At 36.6% G+C, this 24,926-nt stretch overlaps 1 protein-coding gene across 4 annotated transcripts in view; it reads right to left on the bottom strand.

Moving 5' to 3' along the window:
* Positions 1 to 24,926, bottom strand: part of LOC115215573 (FYN-binding protein 1) — a 282,872-nt gene that overhangs the window by 31,494 nt on the left and 226,452 nt on the right. For all 4 annotated transcript variants that reach the window (XM_029784775.2, XM_029784776.2, XM_036505851.1 and 1 more), the window contains exons 3-11: positions 23,093 to 23,135; positions 20,304 to 20,407; positions 15,714 to 15,763; positions 13,650 to 13,693; positions 11,053 to 11,140; positions 8,082 to 8,132; positions 5,570 to 5,732; positions 3,160 to 3,212; positions 2,055 to 2,092 (exon numbers count right to left, since the gene is read on the bottom strand). In XM_029784775.2, coding sequence (XP_029640635.2) covers positions 2,055 to 2,092; positions 3,160 to 3,212; positions 5,570 to 5,732; positions 8,082 to 8,132; positions 11,053 to 11,140; positions 13,650 to 13,693; positions 15,714 to 15,763; positions 20,304 to 20,407; positions 23,093 to 23,135 — 634 coding nt within the window. The remainder of the gene's footprint in view (positions 1 to 2,054; positions 2,093 to 3,159; positions 3,213 to 5,569; positions 5,733 to 8,081; positions 8,133 to 11,052; positions 11,141 to 13,649; positions 13,694 to 15,713; positions 15,764 to 20,303; positions 20,408 to 23,092; positions 23,136 to 24,926) is intronic.

Below are 24,926 nucleotides of genomic sequence, written 5' to 3'. Positions count from 1 at the left end.
GAAAATAATCCAAAGGAACCTTCCAGAAATTCCAAATGATATAAGCTTTTGGAGAAGACCAGCATACCACAAAACCATCTGCAATGTCAAGGCTAACAGCACATGCTTCACCACATGTACAACACTTACTTCACCACATATATAACAACACTTGCCTCTGCACATGCATAACAACACTGACCTCACCACATGCATAACAACACTTGCTTCACCACATGTACAACAACACTTGCCTCACCACATGCATAACAACATTTGCTTCACCACATGTATAACAACACTTGCCTCACCACACATGTATAACAAAATTTGCCTCACCACATGCATAACAACATTTGCTTCACCACATGCATAACATTTGCTTCACTACATGTATAACAATACTTGCCTCACCACATGTATAACACTTGCCTCACCACATGTATAACAACACTTGCTTCACCACATGCATAACAACACTTGTCTCACCACATGTATAACAACACTTGCCTCACCACATGTATAACATTTGCTCCATCACATGTATAAACAACATTTGCTTCACCACATGCATAACAACACTTGCTTCATCACAAGTATAGACATACAATTAGTTATGCCTTTGGCATGGAGTTTATTTTCTTTGTACTTGTTGATGAGAAGGAATATTTATTCTTATTTTTGTTCTGTAGTTGTCTTTTAATTTAATTAAAAATGCTTTTACATGGTCAAGTTTTATTTATGTTTTTTATTTTGTCAACTTTGATTTTGCATGTCTTTTGTGTGGTACTTAAGAATATTGTTGTCAGGCAGGAATTTTATTTTGCTCAAGGTTAGGGAAATTTAATGACTTGTTGGTTTGAAAGGGAAATTAACTGCAAAACTGACTGAGGGCATATTTGTTTATCAAGGAATTTCTGATACTGTGAATGGCATTTCATGGTTGAGTTACTTTAGCTAATGTGTTTGGAATTTTGTTATGGTCAGGATTGAATGGTTTTGTAGCATGTTGAGATTGTTAAACTAACTGACAAATCAATGAACAGACACATGCATTAGAGTCAAGAGAGAATCTAAAAGACTGGCTTTTTTCTTCAGAGCCAGAAATACTGCACCCCCCACCAAAAAAACAAACAAAAAAAAAAAACATTGGCAGGATTCAAGTAAGACACACAATGCAATGTTAGTGCCAAATCTTTGCCAGTGCTTCTGCTACACATACAGATATCTTGACAGCATCTCCCAAAAGCCACTTCACTGATTAAGATGAAATCATTTACTAACACTTTTTAACCTCTGACCTTCAGACAAGCTTTACCCTTTCCTTTTTTCTTCTTTTTACTACAACTATAATAGTTTCTGTGCATTAGAGCTTTCAGGTCTTGTGTCACTTCCACCCAAATACTCTTTACTCGCCCACCTCTCATGGCCTGTATTGTAGTCCAACCCCCTCCAGGCTCCATTTGAGCCATTATGCTCAGTCTTTCCTCTCTCTAATATTTGTCTTCTGGAATATCCACCTCACTGCATATCTTTCTGAAGCTGCAGACTTATATCAATGCAGGCAGAAAAGAACATTAACGGTAACAGCCACACAAGTCTTGAAGCTCTATGAAGGTTTATGGACATGGCTCCTTCCTCCAAACCAGACCAACAGTGTATACACACACACACATGCACACGCACACACACACACACACACACACACACACACACACACACACACACACACAAAACATCCAGTTTTTTTCATAACAACATGGAGAAAACTGGAAGTTGTATTTGGTGGAAAGAAATGATAAAGATCTCTTTGATTATTATTATTATTATTATTATTATAAATCCCCAGCAATAATAATAATAATAAAACAATAAATACAAAAGACAAAGATGATGGTGAAGTGAAGAGTATGATGACACATGATGATGATTGCTATAATATAATTTAATGACATTTAATATATTTTAAATTAAGTAAGAAAAGAAACAAAAAAAAAACCTCGTCATTGTAAAGGCAATAATAACAGTAGCAGAAGTTACATAAGAGAAAATAAAGTTAGTGAAAGATGCCTTACTCTGAAGACTGCGTCTGTGAGTGACCAATTCCCATGACCTGTGGACAGTGAGAGAGAGAGGATAGATTTAAAATTTGATATCACATACAAGGGCTATTATCTCAAGAGATATATAATATGACTGTCTTACTATATCAAAAAATATATTCTGCAGTGCTGTTATCAATTACCAATGCCTACTTAATACTCAATGGTTACTCATCATTATATCAATGCCTACTTAATACTCAATGTGCATGGCTCAGTGGTTAGAGCATCGAGCTTATGATCGTGAGGTTGTGAGTTCGATTCTTGGACCAGGCTACATGTTGTGTTCTTGAGAAAGACACTTTATTTTACATTGCTTCAGTTCACTCAGCTGTAGAAATGAGTGGCAATGTCACTGGTGCCAAGCTGTATTGGCCCCATTGCCTTTCCCTTGGATAGCATCGGTGGTGTGGAGAGGGGAGGCTGGTATGCATGGGTGACTGCTGGTCTTCCATAAACAACCTTGCCCAGACTTGTGCCTCAGAGGGTAACTTTGTAGGCGCAATTCCATGGTCATTCATGACTGAAGGGGGTCCCTGACCCATCATTATATCAATGCCTTCTTAATAGAAATGTGTTGTATTAATAAGTACACACAATATTCATTTATTTGTTTCAGTCAGTTGAGTGTGGCCATGCTGGAGCACCGCCTTTAGTTGAACATATTGACCGCAGAACTAGTTCTTTGTAAGCCTAGTACTTATTCCATCAGTCTCTTTTGCTGAGCTGCTATATTACGGGGACATAAACATACCAACATCGGATGTCAAGCGATGGTGGGAGGACAAACACAGACACACACATTCAAGCTTCATGTTGCAACCACATAGATTTTATACACTGTGGAAACCAAGTAACCAGCTTATATACAACAGGATTCTTTCAATTTCTCTCTTGGAAATTCACTCACAAGGCTTTGGCTAACCTGAGGCTATAGTAGAAGACACTTGCCCAAGGCACCCTACAGTGGGACTGAACTCACTACCATATAGTCAGGGAGCAAGTTCTTAACCATACAGCCATGCCTGCGAGTACACACACATACACACACACACACTACACATCATGTCGTACTTACATTTTTGATATTGGATGCACAAATTTCGACAAACTGTGAGTCAACGTATCCAACTGAAAGAAGATATTGAAACAAACATTTTAGTAAATTATTTACATTTGACGGATATTTATCCTCATCTTGTTTGTTGTTAACACAACGTTTCGGCTGATACACCCTCCAGCCTTCATCAAGTGTCTTCGGGAAATTTCGAACCTGGGTTCTCATTCCTAAAGTATTTTTCAATGTTGTTGTTGTTGTTATTCAGGTCACTGAATAATAATAATTAACCACTATGCCATATGCCCATGGGCATAAGGCATAATGGTTAAGAGCATGGGCTACTAACCTCAAGATTTTGAGTTTGATTCCAGGCAGTGACTTGAACAACAACAACAGCAGCAGCAACAGCAACAACATTGGAAAAATACCGTAGGAATGAGAACCCAGGTTTGAAATTTCCCCAAGACACATGATGAAGGCAGGAGGGTATATCAGCCGAAACATTGTGTTAGCAACAAACAAGATGAGGATAAATATCCATCAAATGTAAATAATGTAAATAATGTACATAATTCCTCATCTTTTAAATATAGAACTGTATAAACATTGTAGTGTTCACTGAGTCATTGGTTTCATTACATATTGATAACATCTCCTATTCATAATGTAACATATTGGTGTCATTACATTTATAGATAATACTGCATATTGGTAATACCTAATATTGCTATCATTGTAGTAAAATTATTATTATAATGACACAGTAGTGTAAGTTACATATTGTTATTACATATTGCTATTGTTACATATTGGTAGTAGCAATACATTGATATTGTTACATATCAACAGTATTACATACTGGTACCATTTTCTATAAAGTAATTGGCATAAGGAAGAGGAAGAACATATATTGGAACTGCTTGCGAAGACCTATTGAGGCAGGTGTAATCAAAATCAAATTTGATAACTGAAATCCGTGCTAGTGTTGCGCTAAGAGCACCATCCGAGCATGATTGTTGCCAGAGCAGCAAACTGGCTTCTGTGCTGGTGGCACGTAAAAAGCACCATTCGAGTGTGATTGTTACCAGCGTCGCTTTACTGGCACTTGTGTTGGTGACATGTGAAAAACATTCGAGCAAGGTCGTTGCCAGTGCCGCCTTACTGGCTCCTGTGCAGGTGGCACGTAAAAAACACCATTTGAGCGTGGCCATTGCCAGTACCATTTGACTAGCCCTTGTGCCGGTGGCACATAGAAGCCCTCACTACACTCTTGGAGTGGTTGGTGTTAGGAAGGACATTCAGCTGTAGAAACTCTGCCAGATCAGATTGGAGCCTGGTGCAGCCATCTGGTTCGCCAGTCCTCAGTCAAATCGTCCAATCCATGCTAGCATGGAAAGCGGATGTTAAACGATGATGATGATGATGCATTTCAGCAATCTGTTGGACTCTCTCAATCTGTTTAAGCCATGCCAGCATGGAAGACAGATGTTAAAAGTATATATATATATACGCACACACAGTGTCCCAGAATTAACTATTTATCTATTTATTTCAATGAAATCAGGTAAATTCTAAGAAAAACTGACAGAATTTTATGTTTAATACTTAATATGATACCAAAAACAAATAGATTTAGAAATCTTACGTCAAAATTTTATTGAAAATTTTCAATATGTACTCTGATTGTATCCCTGCAAATTTCAAATCTATCTTTAGCATTGCAAAACACATTTTGAAGCATTTCAGGAATTATCTCCTGCACTGCTAACTGAATGTGTTCTTTTAAGTTTAGCTAAACTATTTCTGCCAAATTGAAAAAAAACTGTCATGGACAGATAAGCAAGATTCAGCAGGAATGAAAATAAAATTATAAAAAAAAATTATAAACAAAATTAAAAATATATACACTTTTAACACATATTAAACATGATAAACATAAATAAAAGTGAGTTTTTAAAAAAAAATTGTCTGAATTCACTGAAATAATTAATTACAGGACACCCTGTACAAGAAACTGGAAGAATATTTTAGTATTATTTATACATCATTACACATGTTTCATTTGCTAATAGGAATTACAAAGTTGTACATCCAGCATGTACAATTTTGTAACTCCTATTAGCAAATGAAATATGTGTAATGGTGTATAAATAATATCAAAATTTTTTTCTAACTTTCAGTTTTGATATATAATAACTCTGCAAACAGTATTTCCAGTATTTTCAACTCTAACATGTACCTCACATACAACTGCACACTGGATTGTAATACTGGAATAAGCAGACATGCTTCAAGAATACACAGCTTGGATTTTAACCTACCTACATAATTGCATACATATACATACACACACACTTTAAAATCTATAAAAACATAAAAGACTAAAATAAATTCAATAAACCAAGAACATAAAGGCATTCCCACTTACGTCGACCATCCTCAGATTTGGCCAGCCACTTCCCTGCAGGATTGTTATGCATTCGAAGGATATTTATTCTGTCTCCTTTCTTAATGGCGAGATCCAGCTTGCCCGGTTTAAAAACTTCACCTGTGTAAGTTCCTTCGCTGAGTACCTGTTCAGTACCATCCATCTGTGGACCAATCAAATGATAAATATGATTACAGCATTAACAAATTGTCTATAAAGAAAATACTACCGTAATAATTTGAAGACCAGATCATGCAGTTTACTACAATGTGTGGCACATCGGGTGAGAGGTTAAGGTGTTGGAGGATAAACCTTACTTAATTTTAGAAATAACATCTTTGTCTTCTTTAATACTGGCACAAGGCCACAGGCGTAGGAGTGGCTGTGTGGTAAGTAGCTTGCTTACGAACCATATGGTTCCGGGTTCAGTCCCACTGCGTGGCACCTAGGGCAAGTGTCTTCTACTATAGCCTCGGGCTGACCAAAGCCTTGTGAGTAGATTTGGTAGATGGAAACTGAAAGAAGCCCATCGTATATATATATATATATATATGTCTGTGTATGTGTATATGTTTGTGTGGCTGTGTTTGTCCCCCCAACATCGCCTGACAACCGATGCTGGTGTGTTTACATCCCCGTAACTTAGCAGTTCGGCAAAAGAGACCGATAGAATAAGTACTAGGCTTACAAAGAATAAGTCCTGGAGTCGATTTGCTCGACTAAAAAGGTGGTGTTCCAGCATGGCCACAGTCAAATGACTGAAACAAGTAAAAGATTAAAGAGAGTAAAGAGATATGGTGGAAAGAGGTGATAGTGGATTATATTGATACCAGTTTATTACTGGTATCTGGTAGGAAAAAAACATACTGAAGGATAGTATTTAGTGAGATTGGATTATATGGATGATATAAACACCAGTATATTACTGAACATATATGAATTTGTGTTTGTTTACATTTGTGCAAAAAATTACACAGACGATGATACGGTGGTGATGCTGGGCTTTGTATTGTTTTCATAGCTCCCATGGTTACCGAGATAATCTTCTATGATAATACTCTTGTGTTTATGAATGAGAAAGGAAGGGGTGATAGATGAATAAGGAAGGAAGGGGGTGATGTCATACTTGGTAGTGGGATGATGAAAATTGTACGCTGAAAAAATAAATCAAACACCGTTTCAACTCTGTGAATATATGTGTGTGTGTATGTAAAAGGGGAGTATGTGAATGTGTGTGTGTGTGTGCACACACAATGGAAGTGGGGTGGTTCATCTTTGTTCACTTAGTATATGGGTTTATTTTTTGATTTGGTTGAATCTTGGTTGGTTTTTTTTTTGTTGGTCAGTAATTTTTAGCGTTTTGACAGAGAAAAGTCATTCTAAAATTGTTTTTTAACGTAAGCATGCCCAAACAAATCGAATGCTTACACAGAGAAGGTTTTACAGCCTCATCATCCAAACCGACCGGGTGAAACCGGGCTTAGCTGCTAGTTACTGTATATATATGAATTTGTGTGTTTGTTTACATTTGTGGTCTACAAAAATACCAAAGCTCAAACAGTAAGGTTATTCTCACACCTTCAAAGACATATGAAATAGGAAATTCCTTATTTGAAGAACAAGAGAGGGTTAGCAACCAGAAGAGACTCCATCTGTAAAACAATGCTTCAATATTAGATTTGTCTAATCCATGCTAACATGGGAAAATGGATGTAAAAGAGATGAACAAATACAAGAATACATTATTTACATTTGACGGATATTTGTCCTCATCTTGTTTGTTGTTAACACAACGTTTCGGTTGATATACCCTCCAGGTTTCATCAGGTGTCTTGGGGAAATTTTGAACTTGGGTTCTCATTCCTAAGGTATTTTTTGATGTTATTATTATTATTATTTTATTATTCATGTCACTGAATAATAATAATTAACCACTATGTGTAGTGGTAAAAAGCACAGGTTTCTATATCCAAGATTCCAAGTTCAATTCCAGGCAGTAACCTGAATAATAATAACATCAAAAAATACCTTAGGAATGAGAACCCAGGTTTGAAATTTCCCCAAGGCACCTGATGAAGACTGGAGGGTATATCAGCCAAAACGTTGTGTTAACAACAAACAAGATGAGGACAAATATCCATCAAATGTAAATAATTCCTCATCTCTTAAATATAGAACTGTAAATACAAGGATGTTATTTTTCCATAAAGTCAAATTCTAGCCCTTCTCCATGTCTTGTAATATAAGTGAAGCTGTGTGTGGTATGTTGGTAGGGAGTTCAAGACTGAAGACAAATTACAAGGAGTTGATGGAGAGTAGAGAGTTCAAGAGTCAGGCTATGTTGTGGTAGGTGAGGTGGGCGTGCAGTAAATGTGAATAATACTCTCTGTTGGAAAAGAGTTGAAGACATTGGTTCAATAGACAGAGTTACAGGTGTAAAGGGTTGACGTTTCAGATTAGGGTTCAAAGAAACAGGAAAATAGTAAAAGGCAGTGAATAAAGGGTTACCTACTTTAAGTTTGGCCCGCATTTTCTTTTCTTCTTTCTCTTGCTTTCTCCTCTCCTTTGAAAAAAAAAATACAATATAAGTGATAAAGTTACACAAATAATTTCTAATTTCCTCAAATACATCTTTTATCTTTCACTTGTTTCAGTCATTCTGAGTCACCACATCATCATCATCATCGTTTAACGTCCGTTTTCCATGCTAGCATGGGTTGGACAGTTCAACCAGGGTCTGGGAAGCCAGGAGGCTATGCCAGGCTCCAGTCTGATCTAACTGTTTCTACAGCTGGATGCCCTGCCTAATGCCAACCACTCCGTGAGTGTAGTGGGTGCTTTTTACGTGCCACCAGCACAGGGGCCAGAGGAGGCTGGCAAATAGCCACAATCGGTTGGTGCTTTTTACGTGTAACCGACACGGATGCCAGTCAGGAAGCGCTGGCATCCGCCACGTTCAGATGGTGCTTTTTATGTGCCACTGGCAGGGGTATCATAACTATAATTTCCATTTGATATTTATTTTGATGTTGAGATACTTGACTCAATAAGGTCTCCTCAAGCACAACGGTTCACTCTACGATCCAAAGTTACCACAGCAGGCCGTCCTGTGAGCCATGAACTCACTTCATTTGTCGGGTCTTCGCAGTCACAGCATATCTCAGAGGTCTTGGTCTTTTATCATTTCCACTGTGAAGCCCAATGTGTCACAGGCACAGGTATCACAACTGAAGCATTTTTAGTCAAATGTATCGACCCCAGTACTTATTTATATAGATAAAAGAATATAAATACATATTCATAAATATATATATAAAATGTATAAATACATTGATCTTTCACCATAAACCATATTGCAGCGTCCCCATCATTGTGGAGGCATTCTTTGTTTTGTGGTTGATTAGCAGTGAATGAAGAACTTTGATTCCCTTTATGTCTTTTTGCAAAAAGATACATAAAGAATGTCCAGTTGTTTCTTAGATGTATTGGAACCCTTATGTTTTGTGGGATGATGTTCAAGTGAAGTAATCAGCAACTACATTGAGGAGTGTATTTTTCATGGCATCTACACTTGTGATGCCACCATGAGCTCACATGACTAAAAATCCCATTTGAACTGAGAGGGTGGGGTGGGAGTTAATAAAAATTGCCTTCAAATTTTGGCAGCAATTTTAGGGGAGGACCCCAATGGCACTTATTTTATCAACCCCGAAAGGATGTAAGGCAAAGTCAGCCTCTAACTAGTGAAACTACCAAATTCTAACCTCATCCTGCTACTCGATGATTTAGAATATCCTCCTTCTGCTCTCAATCAACCAAATCTTGTTTTCACTCTTGCCTTTCCTGACTTTCTACCTCTATCCTGCAAAGATGATTAAAACTCTGACCTCATAACCAGTGCTTCTCTTACTCTCTCCCAGACATGCTCAACCTAACATTTCCAAATGTTGCCAACTATGTGACCTTGCTTCTCCCTTCATCTCTTATGCAACTGTTCCACTAGGCCCCACCACACACTTTATGGATCAACATCACTCACCAATCTTGACTGCACATCACCTAATATATGTTGTTGTTTAGCCTCAGGTCAGCCATAATTGATCCTCCCTACATTTTATCTCAGACCATTACATTTGCCTGTCTCCCTTCCGAAAATACCATTTTTTTCATTCTTACAATTCTTTACCCTCTTCAGAGTTCATTATATATTTTCAACAAACCACTTTTATATCTTCCTACTTCTCTGACTTTAAATGTTCATATCTTATTGTACATTTTTCTTCACTCTGCCCTCAACTCTCTGTCTGTCTGTCTGTCTATCTCTCTCTAACCTGGCTCTCCTAGAAATTTTAACAGAACTAAAATGATAGGAAGCTTCTCACTTTACTTCCTCCCACCCTATGCATACTGTCCTTTTCCCCTTCACTCCCCACACCTACAAATCCATATTTTCCTCTCCTTCACCTTTCTCAGACCAACTCCTGCTATTGCTTTCTATAATCTCTCTCTCTCTTTCTGCAAAGAAGAATAAAAGTCGAAAATGAATGTTTTCTCTCTTCTCAGCAAATCAACTCACTGCAATTTTCTTTTTTTCTATCAACTTTTATCAATCATGTGTAATTTACAGCTGCTGGTAACATTGTATAAAGTAGTAGCAGCAGCAGTAGCAGTAGTAATAGTAGTTACTACAAGTAAAAATCCTCTGAATCCTATTCCTTATGAGCTGATCCCATCTCTCTCAGTCTGCAGCTGTAGTTACTAATTAAACACCAAGCCAAAATGAAGGAGACTCGATGTAGCCACTGAAACTATTAGAAATAGCAGTTAAATCTCTCACAAATTGCATGGTATCTTCTCAAAAAAAGAAGTAAGAACATACTGGATAATGTTCTAAATTACACTGAATGACAGGAAGGTCATGATTGGAATACCTCTGATGATAGGTCTGCTTGATAAGAGCTGAACTGAGGGTACCAGCTAACATTATTCTCCTCCTCCTCCACCACAACCAATTCTCTCTTTATCTATTGATCTATCTCTCTCTCTATCTCCCTATCTATCTATCTATCTATCTATCTATCTATCTATCTATCTATCTATCTATCTATCTATCTCTATCTCTCTATCTGTCTATCTCTCTATCTGTCTATCTGCCTGCCTGCCTGCCTACCTTCCTGTCTGTCTGTTTGCCTGCCTGCCTGCCTGTTGCCTGCCTACCTTCCTATCTATCTATCTATAACCCTCTGGTTGTTACTTATTAAGATTTATTCCAATCAGTGAAAATTCCAAGGTTATGAGAAATCATCATCTCTTGAGTAACTGAACCTACAAACCAATTCCATTTAACAATGACAACTAACTTGTATTAATACCCATGAGAGGTCCATGAACATCACAACTCAGCCAGTGATAGATACAACCATGGATCACTGACTGTTTAGTTTCCAACTATGTAAAATAAACACACACATGTACACACTAACCTTCTCTTCTTTTTCTTTCCTTTTCTTCTCTTCTTTATCTCGCCGTTCCTTCTGTTCCTTCTCTCGTTTCTTTTCATTTTCCTGGAAGCTAGAGAAGAGGTCAAACAGGAAAGGTTAAAAATGAGGAAAGGTCAAGCAGAAATTAACAAAATTAGTCATGTGACCATATTTTTCTTAAAGGCAGTATAATGTAGGGAATGGCTTAGAGGAACAAAAGCATGTCAGATGTCATACTTCAGTTGTACCAGGTATTATATGATTCCAAAAGTCCACTTAGCAGTCAGCAGGTTCCAAAGTGTGGTAGAGTTTACTCTACTGTGTCCATGACTAAGACACAACTATTAACAGTCCAGTTTAATTAGCTGCATGCAAATAGGCATCAAAGTGTGGTTTAGTTTGTTGTGCTGTGTCCATGACCAACACACTAAACTGTCAATAGTACTGTCTACCTTGCTGCATATAAGTATGTTGAGAGTTAAAGGGACCTCTGGACATGTCGGAGGAACTCCACCCTCCCGTCGCAAAGGGGAAAAGAAAGAAGAAGAAAAAGAAAAACGGGGCATTGCAGGTGATGGCATGTCCCGAAATCCCTTCGGTGGGATGTGTGCCACCGGAGGAGGAGAAGAAGGAAACCTTGTCGGTGGGATGTGTGCCACTGAGCGAGGTAGTTGAGGTTCCTCTCAATGAAAGTGGCGAGGAATTTGTATTCCTCTATCGCAGGGGAGGGGCGATTGAGGAGTATGTGGCAAATAATCTTGATAGTCGGGTTCTGATGGACCCGATTTTTATTGACAGTCCAGAGTGGCCTTCGCAGGTGGCTGCACTGGTACTGTAAAGAAAAGATTTTTTCCACAGATCAAGATCCTTCCCAAGGGAAGAATACAGATTACTTTTTTTGGGCTCCAATTGGTGGTTGCAGGAATACCTGCAGGCCGCAAACGAGTTAATTGAGGGAGTAATATAAGAGGTTTATTGCCTCCATATGTATAAATTTTGTTTCCTTTGTGATGAACTTCTAGTCCAATTTTTTTGTATATATTTGTAAGAGGTTTAAATACCAACATATATATATGTTGTTTTTTAACAAATAATGTTTTAGAGAAGCAGAGGGTCGGCGGGCGCTTTCTGTCTTCTCCCATCTTTATCATCTTATATAATTATCATTCGCCTCATTAATGTCTTGTCCAGCCTGCAAAGCTACATACATATCTGTGTACTGCCTTTATGGCAAATGATATAAAATAAAATAATGTTGAGAGTTAAAGTGTAGTTTATTCATTTGTTTTTGCATCCATTTTTCCATGCTGGCATTGAGTAGATGACTATAACACTGAAGCATTGTTTTACAGCCAGATGCAAACTTCCTGTCATTAACCCTTGTTTGCAGGTGGGAGATCTCTTATTTCACACATCTTCAAAAGTGCAAAGACAGTGGATAATTTGTTGACAGGGAAAATAACAACATCATTATAACTTGCAGCTCAGAGACTTTAGGAGGAACTCAGATGTAAAAAAAACATGCACATACACACATCTAGTTACTCAGACATACATAGGTGAGTCTGTCTATGTATATATATATATATAGCTGGAATTTACAAAAGATGAAGACAGGTGTGTAAACAACAAACAAGTGTATTAGTTTAATGCTCGAGAAGGTGAGAAAGTCCTTTACGTTTCGAGCCTATGCTCTTCAACAGAAAGGAACATGAGAAAATAAACAGTGAGAGAATCAAAAAAGTTTTAATATATATATTACTACTGGATATACTTATGGATTTCACTGGAATTTTCTGTTCATGAAAAATCGCTCCAATACACCACAATGTTTGAACTTTTTCGAATTTTTTGAATTTTCTATTTTTTCTTACTCTGCTTATTTTCTTGCTTTCCTTTCTGTTGAAGAGTGTAGGCTCAAAATGTAAAAGACTTTCTCACCTTTCTGAACATCGAACTAATACACCTGGTTGTTGTTTATACACCTATCTTTGTCTTTTGTCTTCCTGTAAATTTCAACTGCACACACACACACATATATATATACACCTACACATACACAAAAGAACCTCTGGAAGAATGTCATTTACAGACACTCCAACAGAGTCAGGGCAGATGAGGCCCTTCAGCTCTTTAGCTGCTGCAACAAAGAGAAGGTAACTCCATGCAATTCCTGCATCCTGATAAAATACTTGGCTCATGTTCACTAGTTGCACCAAACCAATACAAGTTTCAAGGAGAAGAGAATGGGAATGGCTCTGCACAATTACGTCCATTTTAATAATATTCATTGTGTCGGTTATTCAGCAAACCAAGACACTAATGCCATCACACATTTTCATAAGTCCAGTGATTAAGACCACTGGGCAGCTGTGCCTTGCTAAACTTTCATTTGTCAAAACAACAAAAGAGTTCGACATACACAAATACAAAAACTACCACCAAAGACATGACCAGTATTTAATGCTTTATATAATGTGCATGCATTGCAGATCAGCAGAACATTAATTATGTGACCTGAAATGAGTAAGTGGGGTGGGGTGGGGGATGGGGTAAAACTGTATCACAGGTGACAATAATGGTGGTAAAAGATTACTTACTCAGTTAAGTCATCATATGCATCGTCACTTTCATCAACTCTTGGCTGAAATGGAAAAGAATGGGTAGAGTTAGAGGAAAGTGTTGAAGAGGTTCATGCATACAAATGTATATACATATGTGTAAGAACACACACACACAGGTATCATTATGGACATTGTCATTTTGTAATGTTGCGAGTCAATTTTCTCCATTGCTATGGGTTGGACAGATCTGTAAATATACACTCTTTCATTTTCATTTTATAGCTGTATCCTTGAGCTCCAATATTCTCAACTGACAACAAACTATTAAACACTTCATTTTCCATCTTTACAGCTGATTAACATCCAATGTGAAGCTCCAAAGATAGCTTCACCCAGTTGATATCTTCCAATCACCTGAGACACAAACACTGTCTCAGTTCAGATTTAAATCAACATTTCACATCCAGTGGATCATATAATTTCTTTCCTCAATAACTGGAAACCCTCAAAATCCACCATTGAGTTTTCTCTACAGGTTCCAGTACAATACGCCATCAAATATCTTACATTCAACACATACAATCCTCTAAATTCACTGTCAAACACCACCACACATCTTATCACATCACATGTAGCCTTCTATATTCATTGTTCATGTTTCACCACAATCACATGACATAGTCTTCTACATTTACTGTCAGTGCTTCACTACTGTACACCATCACACATCTTACAAAACACCACATGTTATAATCCTCTGTATTTCTAGCCATATTTTGCTGCCATGCACTACCTCACATCTGTGTGTGAGAGTGTGTGTGTGTGTGTGAGAGAGAGAGAGAGACAGACAGACAGACAGAGACAGAGAGAACATAGAGGACAAAGGGCTAGAAAAGGAGAAAGACAGAGAACGAGGTACATAGAAAATATTTGTTTCAGAAATAGCAAGTCTCTAAACTTCATATTCTCATCGCTCTGAGATAAGTTGTTCAGCTATCATTAGCTCCACTTCCTGTACTAATTATATCGCCAAGGTGTGTGTATGTATGTATGTGTATATATATATATATATATATATATATATATATATATATACACACACATATATAAACTATCCAAGTAGTTCACATTGTCAGCTACTGCAGTGCATCTGGTGCAGTTAAAGGTTTGTTTGTTGTCAGATTGCCAGATATTCTACACCTTCCCATGTATAACTACATACACACAAATGCACACACGCACACACACACACACCACACACACACACACACACACACACACACACACACACACACACACAAAAATCTCTTGCTGTGATATGTCACCTCAATTTGCCATTTTGATTAAGAAGAAGACAATAATAATAATAATAAAAAAATATCCTGCAGTTTCACACGTGCCTTTTACCAACAGTGGAGATTGTGAAGAGTTGTGGAAACTCAGTGAGAAACCTCTCAACAATATTAAGAACCGGAGACATTTTGGATTGTTACCAGAATAACTCATTATTGTTTGGTTTGCATCAGAGTCTCCAGAAATATCAACCAATATTTAGAGTGACACTCCCCATCCCTGCCAATTAACTACTGTAATATGTATTTATATCTTATTTAAGGGTTTATTGCCAAGTTGCAAAATTAATTTTTTTGTTTGTTTGTATTACAAACACACACATGAGAGAGACAGACAAACAGACAGACAGACAAAAAGAGATTGTACAGTTCTATATTTAAGAGATGAGGAACTATGTACATTATTTTTACACTTGCCCATGGGCATATGGCCTAGTGGTTAAGAGTGTGGGCTACTAACCCCAAGATTCCGAGTTCGATTCCAGGCAGTGACCTGAATGATGGTGGTGGTAGTGGTGATGGTGGTTTGAAATTTCCCCAAGACACTGGATGAAGGCTGGAGGATATATCAGCCGAAACGTTGTGTTAACAACAAACAAGATGAGGACAAATATCCATCAAATGTAAATAATGTACATATTGAAAAAGGGATTGATATTCAAAATTTCCAACTTAATCTTTCTTACCACCACCATACATACATATATTTACATGTGCGCACACATATTCACACACACACACTACTTACCGTATTCCCAATATCATCATATGTCTGGTCAGAACTGGTAGAACTAGCAACTGGAATAAATTAATTAATGAACAGATTAATTAATTTACTATTTAATTACTTATAACTGATTTATCATGCAGTAAAGTCATAAGATATGGCAGATGTGTGAATGTGTATATTTGCGTGTGTGAGAGAGAGAATGAAGATGAATGAGTGGAAGTGTGTGTGTGTGTGTGTGTGTTGATGTTGTTTAGCAACTAGTCAATGCTGACAGAGAAGAATTATAATCAAGGAGGTGGGGAGTTCCAGTCATGATCATCACATATGTTCTTTATCAGCAGGATTTAGTTTGTGGAAGAAATAATTGCAGAGATGGTAGTTGCATTCAACATAGTCCATAATCATATTAATTAAGCAGCTGGCTAACGATATACTGCATGGCGCTATTATTTCTAACAATTGATACAGCAAGAATGATCCATGTTCAGGGGTGTTGGATGGCTAGAGGGATGTATGAGCTTAAATGACAGGTATTCTTTATCTCACATAAAAGACTGAGAAAATGTTCACGGCAAGGCTGAATATGATATAATATTGTCTGGGTTTGTAAGAGAATGCACAACGATGGTTTGATATATGAGACAAATAAAAACTGGGTATGTTAGCTTGTTGCATGAAGATGAAATATCTAATATTTTAAATAGAGAACCAAAATAACAGCAGCAACAGCAACAACAACAACAGTTGCTGCCACCACTAACACCTCTGTTGCAACAGCAATGTCTTGTCCTTTTAATGCAGTCATTTGTGACCTCCTTTATGAGGTTCAGTATCTTGAGATGAGCATCCACCACTTCTTCCTATGTCTTCTCTTTAGTTTTCCTTTTCCACAGCTTCCTTCCACTTGAATGGTTTGGCCCTTCTTTTATCCAACCACCAGACATCACACTGATTTAATATTCTCTCTCTTGCACACCATGACTGATTCTTGTTATAAACAGTTTTTCTCTTGGCTTGTTTCTGCTCAGCCATTCGTGCACACTAACATTTCATATTCAGTGGAGCATGCTTGCATCATTTCTTTCTAGCCTTTGCATAACATTTACATTCAATACCATGTTTATCAACATTACACTTCATACACAAATATATCTGTGTTCACTTGGAGAGAGATTTTCTTTAGTGTCAGCAGAAATAAAAACTCAAAGAACTATTCTCACCCCATTCTGGTTCCCTATACTTTCAAAATATCCTCTTCCACTACTAATTAGGTCCCCCACCTAGGTAACAGAAGCTATCAAGTTCTTCTAAAGAACCCTTCAAGCATTTATTGTTAATTATTCCTGTGCATCTGATTTGCTATTTACAAAGTCCTTCTACACTGCCAGCATGTTTTTGATCCCACTACATTTGCTGTGCACCCATATGGTATTCCACCCTATTCCTTTTCTACATATCAAACATGGTCCCTTTCCAGGTGGTAGTAGAGTTCTGTTTTTTTTCCTGTTAACTAAAACTTTTTGCCTTTGACAGATTTACTTGAAGACATCAGGTTTTGCTTTCATAAGTGGAAATTCTTCCTTGATTCTTCAACAACTGAGAAAATTAAACCACCAGCATACAGAGCTTTCCATGAACAGCCAGTCTTAAAGTTTTAAACTATTCTCTTGTCATCTGAAGAATAAGAAGGAACTCAGAATTGAGCCCTAATGGACACCTACCCACATGCTGGATTCTTCGTTGAACCCTTTGCTAATTCTCACTTTACAAGATGGCATCTATGTACATGGCATACAAAGCTTTCACAAGCCATTCCTGTTCTGGATACTAGCCTAACTGTTTCTGCTTTCTTTATTATTAACTGTAATTGCTCTTGGCTATTAAGAGTATGCCTCAACAAGTATCAGCTATATCCAAATATATTCATGCTTTAATTTCTTGAAGTCATGTCTACACTGTATGAAGTAATTTCAGATTCATTCACATTCATAATTAATAATAAAGCTTGATAATTTCAACCCTTTTATGCTCTTATCTACTTTGTAATGTGAACTTTCAACAGCTTCCCCACTAATGTCTACATCATACCAATAAATGATATTCTCACGGAGGCAATGTGGCTGATGCCAATGTTGCATACTAGCACCTGTGCCGGTGGCACATAAAGAGCACCTTTTGAGCGCTGGGCCTCATGGAGGCAATGACAAATGACTGAGACCTTTTGCAATATGATGTTCTTGAGAAGACCCGTCAAGTCTAGTAAAATCACAGTCATGGCAGATACTGGTGTCATGCAAATGGCACCCATACCAGTGACATGTAAAAGCACCTATTACACTCTTGAAGTGGTTGGCATTAGGAAGGGCATCCAGTCATAGAACCCATGCCAAATCAGACTGAAGTCTGATGCAGCCCCCAGCTTGCCAGCCCTGTTCAAACCGCCCAACCCATGCCAGCATGGATCATGGATGCTAAATGATGATGATGTCATTTTTAACAATATGTTCAGATTCTCATCAAAATATTGGGTTGATTGGTTTAATTCCTTACCAAAAATTATATATACCATTTTAAAATTAGCAAAATATTACATGAGAATGAAATGCCATTTCAATTTTTGAAGTTAGATAATAAGAATTTGAACAAATTCTGCCATTTACACCTATGTTATAGTCTCCACATATTCTGAGATTTCCATCTACCTTCCACACAACCACTAAAAGAGAGGCCAGTTTACTCCCATAAGGATGAACTGTTCATAAAATACCCTTTTTAATTAGTTTTCTCAGCTTCATTACAACTAATGGTTTGATGTAGATTGGTAATCTCACTTCAGAATAACATATTCCAAGATTTCCATCTGCTTTACACAACAACCTTTGATGTAGAAGTCCATTTATTCACCTCCTCATTAGGAACTTCTAAAAAGACCTTCACTAATTAGTTTCCTCAGCTTCATTATTATTAATGTTAAAGTGGATTGTTAATGATCTTAGTTCAAAATAACATGGCCTGATATTTCCTTTGAGAAGAATGTTAGCTTCAATGCCAGCAACTGATACTGGTATATCAACACTTACTGCATCCTACTAACTGTTTTTCCACATTCAGTCACAACGACACTCAAAAATTCTATTCTCTCATAAGATATTTCAATTAATGTGTCAAACTTATCTGAAACTGCAATGAGTGACCTATGAAACTACTTTAGTTTGGCATCACACTTCCTTAATTTCAATTTATTCAAATCAATCAAGAAGATCTGAGGTATCACAATTATCTGACTGCCAGTGTCAACTTGCATCTTAATGTTGATATTGGATTTCATATATAGTATGAAAGATCATTTATTTTTACCCTTGCAACACATTTTATCAAATGCAGAACATTTTGACAATGCATGTTTATATCTAGAGAAGCAGCATATAGAACCAGATATATACTTGCTTCTCTCACCAAATGACTCAGTCATATCATTAAGGTTAGGCTTATTTTATATTAATACACACACTTGAAATAGCAGTGGATTAAAATACTGCAACCCACTGTTATTCTGAACAAAGCCTTGTTCAGAATGTATGTCTTTTAACATACAAGTCTCTTAGAAAAGTTTCTCTGAGACAAAATATCATGGCTAATGCCATTCCACATTTGCTATAAATGTTATACATACTGATGCTTATTTTATACAATCATGTAAGTCATCTGAAATTTAGAAATCATATGAAACTCCTGAATGGATTCAATATAGACATTAAGCCTCCAAGAACCTGACAGAAGATATTTAAATGCTTTTATACAATGTTCAGATGATTGCTCTACATCTATGAGGCTCATTTGAATCACTTCATCTTCTGTATTTTTCCCTTGAATTCCATTTTCTCCCAATTCACAAAACACAAGCTGATTCACATCATCTCTGATAATAAGTTTGAAGGGTTTCAGTCAGATTTTGATGTCCAGATAAGAATCTGACTCCAACAATTTTCCAGTTTTTTGGCAGGATAAACTGAGGATATTATTGGAGATCTTACATTACTAAAATCCATTTCTCCAAATTTATGAAGTTTAACAATTTTGTATGGCCATTGTATTTACTATAAAATAAACAGTTTTTTGTTTTGTTTTGTTTTTCACCAGTACCCAGAAGCATTATTTATTGTTCAAGCTGTGGAAACAAAGAATGACAGCCAAGCCTCTCTGATATCTTGCATCATAACCAAGCCTCTTTAATATCAGCCATCACAGCCAAGCCTCTCTAATATCCTGGTCATTTAGTGGAAGTTCATTATTCAGTGACTACACCATTGTCAAATCATGCAATGTTTATCAATACAAAGCCACAGCAGCATGCAATCCTCTAAATTCAGAAGCTTTATTCAACTGAATAACCAAGCTGTGACACTGAACTTGTAGCCATCTTAAATAGCCTTAATCAGCATGTAAACTAAATGCAATGTTACCAATATTAGCAAAACAATGGCAGCAACAATATTAAAGAATTTAACATCTGTACTAAAGTGTAAAGTTCAGTATGAATTTTTGTAATGGATAATACACATTCTAAAATGATTCATTGCTTCCCATATTGAACAAAATGTAACTTACCGGGTTTTCGAGGAGGAGGGGGTATTGGTCGGTAACCGGTAGTGCTACTGCTTTGTGATGAAGTAGAGTCTTCTATTTCTTCTTCTTCTTCTGTCATGTCAGGACTGAATAAAAAAAATTCGGACATCACATTTGATTAAGGATTCACTTGCAGATACTGACCAATATATAAACATCCTTAATTAGAGAGAGAGAGAGAGAGAGAGACAGGCAGACAGACAGATAGAACATGTATGTTTCTACTCATATTGAAGCTGATGAGACAAAACAAGGCTGAAACCCCAATCTTTCAATTCCTGTAGTTTTTACCTTAAGTGTTATACTAAATACTCCAAAATATTTCCAGATAATGCATACTATGTGGTAAGAAGCTTGCTTCTAAACTACATGGTTCCAGGTTCAGTCCCACAGCATGTTACCTTTGTTAGTGGATTTGGTAGACAGAAACTGTAAGGTGGTGAGCTGGTAGACACGTTAGCATGCCGGGCAAAATGCCTAGCGGTACTTCGTCTGCCTTTGATCCTTTCGGGGTCGATAAATTAAGTACCAGTTACGCACTGGGGTTGATGTAATCGACTTAATCTGTTTGTCTGTCCTTGTTTGTCCCCTCTGTGTTTAGCCCCTTGTGGGTAGTAAAGAAATAGGTATCAACTAACTCCCTCCTCTCTTTCATTTCATCCCCGATTGTTGTTATGCAACTTATTCATGCTGGATTTAGACCAGTGTTTCCTGACCTATATTCCCCCAGGCCCCCACTATAGCTTTCCAGAAAAATGCATGCCCCATCGGTGGTTGAAAAAAAGGATTTTATTTTTAATATTCTATCACAGTTATTTGATATAAAAGATTCTACTAGTAACTTTTAAGTACTGATTATCAAAAGAAAGTACATTATTGACTAAGGAAAAAAAAGTGAATCTCTTTAATAAGAACATTGTGCCTGGCGACTATATATATATATATATATATATATATATATATATATATATATATATATATATATGCAAAAGTTCAGCAAAATTTAGATTCAGATGAATATGGTACTTAAGTCAAAGGCACCAGAATTTTGTATGGTATTATCCATATAAATCCATGGGGTGATTATAATCAAAATAAGCAACCTCGGATATACTTGTTGCTTATTTTGATTATATATATATGTGTGTGTGTGTGTATATATATATATATATATGTGTGTGTGTGAGAGTGTATGTGTGTGTGTATATATATATATATATATATATATGTGTGTGTGTGTGTGTATATATATGTATGTGTGTATATATATATATATACACACACACATATATATATACATACATATAAAGATATATATATATATATATATATAATATATATATATATATATATATATATATATGTATATATATATTGAAGACAAGACAGGATGAGTATCTCAGGTCATTTAGAATATTTAATTAGTGGAAGGAGAATCAAAACTTGAGAAATAGAAGTAATTAATGTCATACACCTGCTTCTGAGATATCTCAGAAACAGCTGTAACACATTAATTACTGCTCCAGTTTTGATTCACCTTACTCTAAATTAAATATTCTAAATGATCTGAGAGACTCGTCTTGCCTTGGTTTTATTTTCCTTTCCCTTTAACCCTTTCGTTACAAACCCGGCTGAAACCATCTCTGGCTCTGTAGTACAAATGTTTTGTTTCCATAAGTTTTGAATTAAAATCTTCCACCAAACCTTAGTCACAATTTATGTTCCTTAGACTAGCTAAATAACTAAGTTATTTTACTAAATTATTTGTTATATTAGAAGTAATTGAAAGAAACACAGAGCAACTCAACAGAAATACGGTAATGAAAGGGTTAAAGCATTCCTGCTGACTCAGAACCCTACAATGGATCCCTATCTCCAGCCTCAGCTGTGAACTTGGAAACTAATGGATGACCAATTATAGCACTTAACCAATGTACCTCCTGGTTTAGATCATCAGTGAACTAAACCCCTCATATTCTACATACACACACACAGTTACTCATAAGGCTTTGGTCAGCCTGAGGCTATAGTAGAAGACACTTACCCAAGATACCATGCTGTGGATTGAACCTGGGACCATGTGGTTGAGAAGCAAACTTCTTACCACATAGCCATGCTTGCACCTATATATATATATATATATATATATATATACTTTATTTAAAAGCAGCAGAAATTCAACAAAACCTTTTAAATAAAGCATATTACTCTACCCCTGGTATTTGAGTACTCTTTTTTCCATCTTGTTTCACATTTATGTATTTACTCCGGTATATATATAAGTTGTAAATATATATAAATAGTGTAAATACACACTCTAAAGATGAGATAGACAGTCTGGAAAAATTGTGTTCTTGCCCATAAGAACACTGATATGCTAGGTGAATAACAACAATGAAAGTCTTTGTCAGGCAATATGTTGAAGGGTTCATTTGAATGTCAGATAAAATGTACATATGTAAATTAATAAATAAATAAATAATGATGATGACGACAATGATGACGATCTGAAGAAAATCGAAGAACATAGCAACTGAAATGTAGAGTTGAAAGAAAATGCAGATATAGGAGAGTTATCATTTATTGTACAAAACAAATGGAGTTTGAATTTTGGCAAAGATTTCACTTTGAAAAATCAAAAATAAGAAAAGACTATAGAAGCAAGTTGAATAAAGAACTAGTTTTATCAAATAATCAATACATTGAAAATACATTCCATTAATGGTTAACTAGAAACTGAAGGAATTAAACTTAAAAGATTGTTGACTTACATTAGAGAACAACGCTCTTGCCCCTGTGATGTATCATTAGATTCTGAAAGGAAAAAAAGATATTTCAAAGTTGAATATAAATTATCAATAAGAATTGTTTTGTTCTTTTAAAATAAGCATTTCAAACCCAATTCTTCTTCCTTTCTTTCTTTGCAGATATTTTATTTTTTTACATTTTCGACTTTTTGAACTTCGAGTTTTATAATTTATAGTTGTTTCATGTTAACTTCCAAACCATAAAATATTCTTAATTCATGTTTCTCTTTTAGTAAATAGATAGAAAGAAGTTAGTTCTTCATACAGCTAGAGATGTAATACTTAGGCACATTGTCAGTCTTGTATCTTGGGGTTACTGGGTGTATTGGTTCTCAAAACATACACCCTTGTTTAGGCAATCGAACCTAGGGTTATCAAGCTAAGGCCTGTGTCCAGCAGCATTCTACTGATAGCACCAGTCAACTCTTTCCAACCACAGCCATCTAGATGCTTTCTCAGTAGCCACTACACTGTTATTGGTAGCTGTCCTTCTACTCATTCCTGTAACATCCAAGGTTTCATAGGCCTTACTCAAGGAACAACTGAGAACACTCAACTTCCAAACCATAAAGTATTCCTGATTGAGGTTTCTCTTTTAGTAAATACATAGATAAAAGTAAGTTCAACCTACATCAATAGCTACATCATAAGTGTTGGATCCTGAAATTTCTGAGTGCTTGGGGGTCTTACAACATACACATTCTCTCAAGGACCTCAACCTAAGGAGATGCCTCAGTTCAAGCAGCATTCTGCTAACACCAACAATCACCTCTTTTCAATTGGAGCTGTCCAGAGGCTTTCTCGGCAGCCTCTGCACTGTTCTTGATGGCTCTTCATCTACTCCTATGTCCATAGTTCCACAGGTCTTACTCGGGGAATCACCTGTGAACCCATAAAGCATAACTGATTCATGTTTCTCTATTTGTAAATAGACAGAAGTAGGTTATTGGATATTAATGGTTGATAAAAAACTGGGGTGTAATGGCTGGAAACAAAGTGACATATAATGTATCATGTCTTTATGGGTCTCTTACTATAGAGATTAAATCTAGGAACGAAGTCAGTAAATAATAAACATAGGCGCAGGAGTGGCTGTGTGGTAAGTAGCTTGCTTACCAACCACATGGTTCCAGGTTCATTCCCATTGTGTGGCACCTTGGGCAAGTGTTTTCTACTATAGCCTCGAGCTGGTTAAAGCCTTGTCAGTGGATGTGGTAGATGGAAACTGAAAGAAGCCCGTCGTATATATGTATATATATATGTGTATGTGTGTGTATATGTTGCTTGACAACCGATGGTGGTGTGTTTACGTCTCCATAACTTAGCAGTTTGGCAAAAAGAGGCTGATAGAATAAGTACTAGGCTTACAAAGAATAAGTTCTGGGGTCGATTTGCTCGACTAAAGGCGGTGCTCCAGCATGGCCGCAATCAAATGACTGAAACAAGTAAAAGAATAAAAGAGTAAACTAACAAGGGAACCTCTATGTGGTCACTGGATCTGTTAGAAATAGCAACTGAATTGTCCTCAAAGTACACAAGACTGCCTTAAAAACAAAGATACAGTGGACAGTGTAGTTCTGGATATAAAAAAGACTGTGTAGTATGTCTTTCACCATAAACGAGTGTGCTCTATCACAGATGACCTAGGGCTAAACAACTACAACAACAACAATGCTGCCACCACCACTATCACCCACCCCCCTTTACTCATTTCTTTACTACCCACAAGAGGCTAAACATAGAGGGGACAAACAAGGACAGACAAACGGATTAAGTCGACTACATCAACCCCAGTGTG

The sequence above is a fragment of the Octopus sinensis genome, linkage group LG9, assembly GCF_006345805.1.
Source record: "Octopus sinensis linkage group LG9, ASM634580v1, whole genome shotgun sequence".
NCBI lineage: Eukaryota > Metazoa > Mollusca > Cephalopoda > Octopoda > Octopodidae > Octopus > Octopus sinensis.
Note: the sequence above shows the minus strand (reverse complement) of the source record. Positions and strands in the feature narration are given on the sequence as shown.